General features: G+C 36.5%; 1 protein-coding gene across 1 annotated transcript in view; it reads left to right on the top strand.

Annotated features, from left to right (window-relative positions):
- The first annotated feature begins 1,057 nt into the window (after nucleotides 1-1,057).
- Nucleotides 1,058-11,945, top strand: part of LOC142142796 (uncharacterized) — a 48,715-nt gene continuing 37,827 nt past the window's right edge. Inside the window, exons 1-4 of the mRNA XM_075200608.1 lie at nucleotides 1,058-1,135; nucleotides 7,061-7,158; nucleotides 7,865-7,982; nucleotides 10,134-10,524. Of these exons, the coding sequence (XP_075056709.1) occupies nucleotides 7,065-7,158; nucleotides 7,865-7,982; nucleotides 10,134-10,524 (603 nt within the window). The 5' untranslated portion in view covers nucleotides 1,058-1,135; nucleotides 7,061-7,064. The remainder of the gene's footprint in view (nucleotides 1,136-7,060; nucleotides 7,159-7,864; nucleotides 7,983-10,133; nucleotides 10,525-11,945) is intronic.

The raw sequence follows: 11,945 nt of genomic DNA, 5'->3' as shown, positions 1-11,945 counted from the left end.
GCTGCCTAAAAAATAGGTGCAAGCACTTTCCCCACCAGCAACTACAATTATTATTCCACTTCTTTACTTATAAAGTGTTCACCCTGAACTTTTAGATTGTAAGCTCATTTGGGCAGGACCATCTCTAATTTCTGTTTCATGTCATTGCATGTGATTTTTTGATCCTCCCTATTGACATCGTTACATGACATTTTGGCACTTCATAAATAAAAGACAATGATAATAATAGCAAACTTTCTAGTGGTGTATTATATGTTGATACAACACAACCTTGGTTACTATAGTACAAACTTCACATAGTCTAGATCCTCTAAAGCAGATGGATTCATGGTGGGGTTGAATTCTGTGAGAAGCTCCGAAGAAACCTTCGTGTGATTTGCTGATTCGCTTTTTTACGTCTGGTATGGAACCAGATTTTCCTGTGCACCTCTATGGAGGTGGAAAAATTGTCAAAGGTAAATTGCCAGGGAGTGACTTCATGGACCGTTCTTAAGGCACTTTACGCCACATTGTGCACGATTGAAACGGTTGTACAGGTTGTGCAGTTTGTGGTCATCAGTTATAATAAATTAATCTTCCCAAACCAATACCTTTTCAGATATCTAGAAATAATCTGTTTGAACTGTACAATGACATGATAGATAAATCAACATACTGCATCTTGTACCCATATTATTTCATGTGACCTATGACAATAGGTGCTGTGAATGAGTTCCTGAACTGGCTTTATGTGCCACAGACTTTCTCTGTATTTGCCTTATATAAAGGGAACAATTCCCTACTGGTGACATAACACCGTTAGCATTAATATATTGTGTAACTTTATTGCTACACTGCTATATTGCACAATTAGCAAAACACCAATATATCTTGCAGCTTATGAGACTGACAATTTGAAGGGTAAGCAATGAACAGAAAATTATACAGCGATCCACCAATCAGTTCAGAGCGGAGCTCCAAGGCACAAAAATTGAAGCAGAAGTGTTACTTTTGATGTCTGAACAAGAAAGTTTGAGCACATGAAGGAAAATACTTCACCACTTGCCAAAAACAGTCTCTCTCTCATATCTTAAGGGTGCCACAAGTGACAGAACGCAAGCTGCATGGTTTGAGGCTTTACTACAAAGTATGAAAAGTAAGTGTACAGTAAGGTACTAAATGTAATAATTTAGTTACATTTTCATTTTGTTCATCTTCATATTTCAACATTATTTGTACGGCTTCTGAATCTATGTTTGTTATTTTTTAACCAGTAAAGTGTATTATAATGACTACTGTTGTATGCTGTATTAATTCAATGTTATATATTGTACAGTGGAGTATAATTAATTGAAAAAGTGTTCTGTAATTGTAATTATTTTTGGTGACTTATTATGTTTAATTTTAAACAAACCAAATCATTTACTATAAAAAAAACACTTTGTTATAAAGTGTTTTTGGATCTCCATCTTCATACTTTTTACTAGCATTATAAAATGCTAATAAATGCATGATTTGTAACACTAGTGGTTACCTGTCCGATAGCTGAGTAAATAATAAGCCATCTCATTTATTCACTTAAGTATTCTCAGCTTTGTGCATTAAACATACTTACAGTTATATATCTCGTATATAAGTGGACTTGATACATTAGATATTACACTAATTTACAGAGAGTCTGTGTTGAAAGACTGTGATATTATAATTACAAAAATCATGTTTTTTTTTTACGAATGCCAAGTGGGCAACTGATATCAGAATTTGTATGAAACACATTTATGAACGTTAAACACAATATGGTATTTCCCATTCATACAATTGCACAGAATTTCACAGCATACTGCAAGTGTGAAATCCAATATTTGCATTGGCATAACAGCACAGCGGATCCTTACAATGGCTGTTTGTGTGTGCTGCAAGTGTGTGCTGACTCTAAAGCAAGTTAAACAAATGACCTTTTATATTTCAAAATTTCCTTTCTGAAACAATATTTGATACCCGCAGATAAATTTCTAGTACAGTATATTAATTTAGCTTTGAAGGTAACTTAAAAGAAATGTACAAAAAAGATTAAAGTGATACTAGCCCTCTTGTACTAATTACTACTAATATTGACTTATTTTGTTACTAGCTTAAAATATAATGCTTAGCCCCTTCAAGATGTTATACAAGTGGTCACTGTGCTGTGAGAAGACATTTAGCATTCCAGCAAGACATGGTTAACATTGGATCAGTAATTTTTCTCCCCACACCTCAGTATGTTCAGGTATTTTATATATATATATATATATATATATATATATGTATATATATATGTATATATATATGTATATATATATATATATATATATTTACATATATATTTATATGTACATATATATATATTTATATGTACATATATAAATATATATATATATATATATATATATATATATATATATATATATACATATACATATGTATATATACATAATTTTTATATATTGGTGTATTTATATATATACATATATTTATATATATGTGTGTATATATATATATATATATTTATATTTATATGTATATATATAAATACATATGTATATATTTATCTTTAAGTATATATATATATATATATATACATATTATTAATAAATATATATATTTATATATATATACATATTTATATATATACATATTTGTATATATATATATATATATATATATATATATATGTATAAATAAATATATATATATACATATTATTTATATATATATATATATATATATATATATATATATACATATTTATATATATATATATATATATATATATATATACATATACGTATATATGCCACTGTGTGTAATCTCCCTAAATGTACAGCACAGCAGAAGATGTCTTGTCGTGTTCTTTATACATAAACAGAAATAATAAATAGATTTCCAGAACTCTCCACCAGGCAGCACTTTTGGACTGTCTGGAATGGTAGTACTAAATATATAGCATTGTCGTCTCTCATTACTAGTGTCCCCCAGTGCTGGGAGGCAGGCTGCCACTGCATGTATCTCATTTGTAGGAATGTTCACTGACAGCGAAGGGGGTGAGATGAGAAGGGATGGGATAGGGAATGCTATATTGTAATAGAGGTAGAAGAAGTGATAAAATCACCTTGCATTGTGGATTGATAGCTCTTTAGACAGCTTATTTCTATGTACCAGCACATTCTCCTTCTTAAGAGCAGCATAAGTCATTGTGACTGCACAAACGATTAGATCATTTAGAGATGTTGTGTTAGTAAACATTTTACTAGATTTTAGGATAAATTGCCCGGTGAAAAGTCTCTAGAGGTGTCTACAGATAGTATTCTATTTTACTTCAGCAGTGCAGGCAACACAGCAGCTTCTATTCTTATTAATTCCTGTGAACATTAGAGAGAAAAGACTTAAAGCATAATTCTGTTCTTAGATAATAGTTATTATGAAACTAATACTTACCAAAAAAATGTGTCTATCAGTTCTATTATTTTGACCTTTGAAATTAATTTTATAGGAGCTTATGTGACAGGCTTCTAGCTGTGTATCCCAAATTTAGACTACGGACAGCTTGCAATGATTGAGACACTAAACTACAATTCACTAAACCTGCAATAATCGTTTGGAAACATGCATCCTATATCAGCATTAAACATTGTCTGTGGTTCACTATGACATCATTGTCCAGTTGCCTGTAGCCAAGTTGCATCAGCTAGTGTTTGAATCATGCACAGAGATCTGCAGAGAAGGTAAAACAAAATGGAATTCAATGTGGGAGGGTGCGGATCAGACATTCTGAAAGGCTGCATAGCAGTGTCTGTTATCCAAAACAACAAACTTGAATAATAATACTTCACATTGAGCCAGGCAGTGTTTTGTCTTCTAAACAAAATTTCACTGATACAATGTTGCATTGGAAAATATTTGGACCTAATGTATTTAATTTAAGCCACTTGTTTGAAATTATACTTGGAATTGGATTGGAATTATATTTTAATGATCATGTACCAACCAATGACACACATTGCTTTTATTATCCATATGTAAGGTAAGGACTTTTTATATGTAATAGCGTTGCTTAGTGCACCAACAATTGGACTGGGACATGAAAGGCCCACTGGGGGAATACAATGGTATCGGCATGTGAAATTGAGTGTACATGCAGCAGCAGTGCACTGCTGAGGGGGCATTGCTAGCTACCAGAGGGGGTTTGGCCAGACACAAGAGAGGTGAGGTCAACAGCTAGAGGCAGCACTGATTTTTATTAATTATTGCTATTAATCAATAAATGTTGCATCTATCGATATAGACAGGAGACTACATAATAAAAATATATCAATCAAATAAGTGAGGAGTATATTATACCAATATATACAGGAGACTTGCATTCTCTCAGAGAAATAACAGGGATGCATTCAGGGCCGGATTAACCATAGGGCTAACTGGGCTACAGGGGGCCCTTAAAAGTGCTCAGCAGCAGTATTGATCGGTCGGGGGAGGGGGCACCCCGGGCGCGATCAGTGCTGCTGAGCACTTTCACTGCGGTCCTTCTCCGGCGCGATGTTGTCTCTTTACTGAGTCTCACTCTCACGAGATCTCCTCAGTAAAGAGCATACAGCGCGCCGGAGAAGGAGGTAAGTGCTGGGGGGAAGGGGGGCGCGGGCAGCTCGGACCACGGTGGGGGGGGGGACGGGGTCCGCGGGCAGCTTGGATCATGGGGGGGGCCCTCACGGGGGAATGAAGGCCCCCTTAGCCCCTAATCTGGCCCTGGATGCATTGCAAGTAAGACAAGCAGGTATTATACTTCTATGCTTGATAATTTAACTTTTGAACATCCTAATTAGCTTTATACAATATAGAGCATCCAGTTGAAATTGCAAGATGTGTGACTTGATCAGCAACAAACAGTATATGCAGAGTATCAGATGGATACTAACAGGTTCAGAATCATATATAGATTATCAGGTTCAGAATCATATGCAGATTGCTCTGCTATCAATGGGCAGACATACAGGATACAGAAAATCCTAATATCAGAGCAGAAGATTAACCCAATTTAGCAGATATGGTACAGTGGAATATCACAGTGTACTTATCAGCAGCATAACAATGTCTGGAGAATCCAAAGTATTCTGAGATAGACCCAGAGTCCCTCAGAACAACCATCCATCCATTATAGCACTTGAAGCAGTACAAACGTCAATGCAAATTCTTACCACTCCAATTGGATTGAGTGGAGCTACACACCTGATGGTCAGTATGCAGGTCAGAATGAATGTGCAGAAGCTGAGCACCAGAAAGATGTAACACCAGACATCAGCAAACAGAATGTGTGTCACACTCAAGGAAACAGCAACTGAAACAGATAACAAAAGGAGAATCCTAACATATATAATACAGAGAGCATCCTATTAACCAGTATATAATACAGAAAGCATCCTAGTGGTCATTATACAATACAGAGAGCTTCCTATTGACCGATATACAATGCAGCGGGCATCCTAGTTACTGCCATACAATACAGGGAGCATTCTAGGGACTTATATACAATGCAGAGAGAATTCTAGTGACCGCCATACAATGCAAAGTGCATCCAAATGACCACCATATAATGCAGAGACCAGTGCTCTGTTACATATGCAGCCTCTGCTCTGCAGTCTATGCTCAGGTTGCACTGTACACAGGTTGACTCCAACCCTCAATCATGGGAGGGGTGGAAGAAACCACAGAATACACATCTAAGAGTGGTTTACATATTAACACAGCAAATTATCAGCCACCTTTTATCTCTGGTTAAACCACATTTCAGACTCATTCTTCTCTCCGCTGCAATGGATAGGTCCGTAAGCCCCATCATTCATATCATGGAAAGTACTCACCGAAGCCCTATTACCGTCCTCCTCCTTTTCCTTTCTCCTCCCCCCTTCCTTCTTCTGCCCCTTCCTTCCTCCTCCTTCATCCTCCTCCTTTCTCTTCTTTCTTCTACCTCCTTTACTCTTCTTCAATCACCTCCTCCTTCATCATCCTTTTCCTCTTCCTTTCTCCTACTCCTTCCTCTTCTTCTCCTGTTCCACTTTCCTCCTCTCTCCAGCTTCCTTCCGCTTTCCTCTTATTCCTCCTCCTCGTCCTTCCTCCACCTCTGTCACATACATTTCTCCATCTTCCTCCTCCTTTCAATTCACAATGCACCTCCCTGGTAAAGGGCGTTGTACCAAGGCTCTGGGGCCCATCGATGATCTCCCTGGTACCCTGTTAGGCCATTCTGCCCTGAAGATGGATGACAGTGATGCAAAATACTGATAATTCTGATGGGTGGAGCTGGGTGGATCAGGTAATACATTGCTCCATAATGGCTAAACACAGAAAATTAGATTTTGTGATACTTTTGTGAGTGTGTAAAGTTTTTATTCCGTTAGGTGAAGTGTGCCTAGAAATGTGCTTTCCTGCACAAGTTCAACTGGAAGGCACAAAGTGGGTTCTGGTATAAGTATAAGGATGAGGTCCGATTCCTGGGACTTTAGAGGCAGTATTAGGAGTATTTTAATTCTGTTACTGGGAGGTAAAGGTTGTGTAATCTCTCTAATCCTCTCAGCTGATTTAATAATACTATACCACAAAATTAAATCTAATTTCTGAACGTTTGTGCAAATCTAGATGTACAGATATGCCCAATCTGCACTTAGTAGGAAGTGACACTGATCTTCCCAATTCATCCTATCAGCTGGTACAAACATTTACACCCCATAGACACAAACTCTTCCCAGTAAAACTGAGCAAAAGTAGGTGCGTGATGCCACTAAAGAGCACTAGATGATTATACACTTTGCACCTCATAAATGAGCCTCATTCTTTGTACAATTACAACACTAACATTACCATTAAGATTTATGGAAAGAAAATTGTGCCCAACAGCACCATATGCTAGATTAAGATAACACACGGTATCTAACGAGTGTCTTGGGAGTCAGTTTTCTGTAAAAATAAACAGATTTTATGGTATATGTTTTACAACAGTTACTTTATGGTTTATGTAGCAGCATGATTTATGTAGTGCATTTGCTTTTTTTAGATATATGTTATTTGAAAAAGAGAAGATGACATTTCCAAGACTCATTGGTTTCTTCACTTTATTGAGTATCATAAAATGCCAAGAATCTGCTATTTCTGGTAAGTCTGGAGTAAGTCAAAGCTGTTTTGAAGTACACACCAGTCTTCATCTTATATACTTACTCAATCAATCCCTATATTAGTGGCTAACTAAATGATTAATCAAACAAAAAAGAACTATTTAAAATAAACACACACAAGATAGTTAATTACTCATTAATAAATCATTTTCAGCTAGACTTTTTTCAGTTGGATAGAATAATAGTAGATTCTAGCCTAAATTCCTAACCAAAGGAACCATCATTCCTTATTATCTCAGTTGTAACAAAGAGTTATTTATTCAGTCACATGGATATCACTGCTAAGTGATAGAAAGTATACATTTATTACAGACAATTGCAAACCCAAAAGACTCTATAAGGAGGCTGGTATCCCACCGAAAGATGACAAGACAAATTTGTGTAACTGCAACTGCAATTTTATAGTGTGGGCATAATTATAATACAATATACAATTATTATTATTGTTATTATTATTATTATTATTATTATTATTATTATTATTATTAACTTTTACTTATATAGCGTCAGTATACCCACCAGCACTTTTGGAACAAACACAATAATAAACCAATAATGGTTATTAACAAACAGACAAAAATACCTTGCTCACAAGCTTGCAATCCATAATGGACACAAACATAGCTTTTCATTGTTTCTTGCATCTTTTAATTAAGAATTTTTTTTTTTATTATTTTTTTTTACAGTGTATGACTTTCTTGACGAACTTTCAACAGCTGCAGATGTGAAAATAGTAAATGGTTCCAAACCAAATTTATCAGCTGTCCGCATACACTCTGCAGTACACCTGAAGGAGAAAGAAAGGTAAGATTAAAGGTTACACAACTTTTAAGAGAATATACCAAATAACTCTGTCTTAGTCAAAGATTTTTAAAGTGCCCATAGAACAGTGTACACCGATGGTCCTAAGAACAGCTTACAATCTACTATTCTTATTTGTATATTGGAGAGTAAATAAAAGAAAAGAACGTAAAATAAGAGCATAGCAGTATGGTTCAGGTTAAGAGCATAATTAACATTGTAACATTATATTAGGGAGATGGACACCAGAAAAAGAGCCCATCAGAGAACATTTCAGTTGGAGCATTTTTTTTTTAAAGCACATATAGCAAAAAACAAGCAAACAAGCAAACAAACATTAATTCACAGGTACCATATCATTTTCTATGCTTAGTTTTGCCCATCACATAATATCCCTTTGAGTGTTATACCCCAATTACCCCATACTCTGATTTCGGTGATGTCACACATACCTTTTGCTTGCACACTACACACCCATACTATATTATTGTTAGAACATTATGACACCTCAATTAGATCGGCAGAAGAGCTGTGGGAGAAGATACAGGGATGGTGAGATAAATATAGCAAATTACTACAGTCAGACTAACTGGCACTATCATAGAAACTGCATAACTGAATAATTATATGCAGTCAGCCAATAATATTTACATTAGACAAATACAAATGGAATTTAAAAATATAGAGCTAAAGTCCTTTAGATTGTTCCCAGGGAGTGGAAATGGACAAATGTCTCTAAATTCCACATTCACAGGCCGAACTCTTCTTTATGATCTTTCAGTAGAGTGTACTGCACATCCACAGCACACATGGTGATGTACACGTCAATGCTAATAATCTGGGCAATTTGCAATTTATCGTTTATGTTCCTGGAATAGATTAAAAAACCATCCAGTTGTTTTATCACTCTGTCAGCCCAACAGTTTTCTTATATCCTATTTTTTAACAGCTTCTTCCTTCAATTTCAAAAATACAATTAAGACAAAAAGACTTACACTCAAGCCACACTCTTCAAATAATCTGCCACATAATATTGTAGGATATTAGCCAGGTCATATACAGTGGCATATCGATGGCGGGTGGGGGGGGGGGGGGAAGGGGGTCACTGGTGGGGAGGGGTCGCAATGCCGCAACTAACTGCCTTCAGGATAGCAAAAGAGTACATACAACTGCTGGATGCTGTGATCCGCAATGCACATGACAACGTGCTGGCTGGTATTGAATGTTCCTACGTCTCTTTTCATATATCCATCGTTGCTGCATCTGTCCACTGACTCCAGATACTAAGAAATGTATTTGGTCACCTGAAGAAGCATGATTTCATTTTTAAATGATCAGGATGTAAATTATAGTTTGCATCCATTGTGAGAAAGTTAAATACTGTTGGTTTTTTTTTGTAGCACACAAATACTCAATAGCTTTATTTTTACACTGAAATTTAAAGTTGATCTAGGACATGCCTTATCCCAACTATAAATCCGTCCCCACATTTTAAATTTACCTCCCTCTCCAATCCATCATTTTGCAAAGGTGCAAAGTTGCTTCTTTTTTTTTCTTTACTCTACTTAATGACTTGGGTAATAAGAGTTTTAACAACATCTGTTCTGCTCTTCTTGAAACCACATCTTCCCCAATGCTTAGAAGACACACAACAGGGGAACCAATTATCATGAACCCTGACTTGTTATGTATATATTGCACTATATTGGTCCAGAACTTATGTACCTGGTAATATTTCCATTTTCTCCCATATTACACATATAATAAAAAAAATATCTCATTACACTTTCACATATGTCCATTGCTTTGTCAGATAATAATTTGATTAAAATTATTTGATTAATTGTTGGCTATGTGCAGGTCCTCTTCCACCCTAGGGCCATACTAAGAGGCTCCGGCGTAAGCTGGAGGAAATTTGGCTACTCTGCCCAGTAGGCATATGTCCCCCAATTTGGCCACCGCCATAAGTAAATGAATAGTATTCCTAACTGTGACAGATTTCTTTCTATAAGAATATTATAACCAAAACCAAATCAATATAGCTAATTACGAAAAACCTTTAATACTAAACCTTACTAAACATTTTATACTATGCTAGAATATAGCATACTAGAATTGCTTTCTGAATTTGTAATGTATATTTTTTTTTTTTAGTGCTTTTCCTCCAAATGGATTACCTGCAGATTACTCCATCATAGCCACGTTTAAGATATTAACAAATATGCCACAAAACATCTGGAATCTATGGCAAATTATTGACACTAACAAAAAACAAAGAGTTTCACTCCACTTTAATAATGATACAAGGACTGTGAAGTTATCCTACTCTACACCATCTAGGACTCTTATTTTCCAGACATCTGACAAGATTGAAAACATATTGGATGGGAAGTGGCATAAGCTATCTTTCAGTGTAGTGGGTGATAAAGCCAAGATGATTTTAGACTGCCTTGAAGTCAGTTCAGTTGCCATAGCTGAGCAGAAACCTCATCAAAAAAAGGGAATCCCTTCATTTATGAAAACAGACTCAGACTCCAACCCCGTGGTAAGGATTTCCAAGCTAAATTGATAAATTGTGTCAAATGTATACATAGTGCAACATGTTCATTGAAAAACCTCTAAGTTTATTTCTAGTGGACAATTAGACCACTGTACTTTATTCTTTTAAGAAGGCAACATTTTTTATTTGCTCATTTGCACCAAATGTAAGCTACAAGCTCAGTCAATCTGTATATATCTTTTTTAATGATACTTTCACTTGTTTTCCAGTTATTATACTATGCTGGTACATTACTGATGGTTTCTCTGTGGGAATTACTTGTGGTATAATATTCTGGGAACATTGCCGGTGGTATGTGTGTTACCAGTACTGGTATAACATATCGTACATCAGACCTGCATACAGCCCGTGGGCTGATTGTGACCCGCCAAAGGATTTTGGGCGGTCGGAGAATAATGTAGAGGATGTAAGAAAAAGTAACGATGTAACGAGTGCTTTGTCCATGCATAACTTGTGCCTGACTTTACCCGGTGCTGCCCGGCGTAATCCGCCTTCCACTTATGTGCCCACTCTGTAACTTGGCGAGTGGGTTGCCACTGTGCACTCTCTCCTGTTTGTAACATGACACACAGCAGCCAACCATCATCAGTCTGTCTCTATTCTGAGAGGAGAGAGAGTTGTGTATCTTTTCTCTGTGTTTTCGGTCGTTACTGGCGTTAAACAGGGACAAAGTGAGTGCAGCCACGTGCCAACGCAGCTGACTCCCACTGTGCGATGAGAGGTAACAATGCGAGGGCTCCTACCCCTCCCTTGCTGCGCGGCTGCCCACCAAGTTACATGAGTGTCTGGCGCTCTCTCCAAGGTTAGACACTCAGGAGTCTATGCATTAATTACATGCGGTACAGCTAAATATGCATCGCTGCACATCGCAGTGATACATATTTATGTACCGCTGCAATGCACCATGCCGGGGCTACTCTTGGAGCCCCGGCGAAATGACGCATGGCGCTTGCGCACAGCACTTACCATGTATCAGATTCTGCGAAGCCGAACAGGCTTCAACAAAATCTCATAGGAAATGACAGGTAACGCCATCTTGAGATGGCGTTACCTGTCGTACAATGCGAAGCTTAGCAAAGCTTAATGCATTGCAGAATATCACAGTCCCCATAGTAATCCTCTGTTAGGCATGTAATACATAGCAAACTTGCTTAAAAGATGTGAAAACAGCCGTTTCCACATCTTATATGTGGAAATTACCTTGATACATAAACCCCTCAGTTCAGTATTTCTTTGTATGCAGTTGCTGTGGAGATTTTTTTGGTTCTAACATTAAAGTTTGTAGGGTGACTTTGTAAAATGGGTGATAAAAAGAAACAGAAGTTCAAATCAGAACATAGTGGGACTGATTCATTAAGGAAATTAAAGCAAAAAAATGAGTAATTTTGAACCTTGGCAAAACCACG

The sequence above is a fragment of the Mixophyes fleayi genome, chromosome 3 (assembly GCF_038048845.1).
Source record: "Mixophyes fleayi isolate aMixFle1 chromosome 3, aMixFle1.hap1, whole genome shotgun sequence".
NCBI lineage: Eukaryota > Metazoa > Chordata > Amphibia > Anura > Limnodynastidae > Mixophyes > Mixophyes fleayi.
This window is presented reverse-complemented; position numbering and strand designations above follow the sequence as displayed.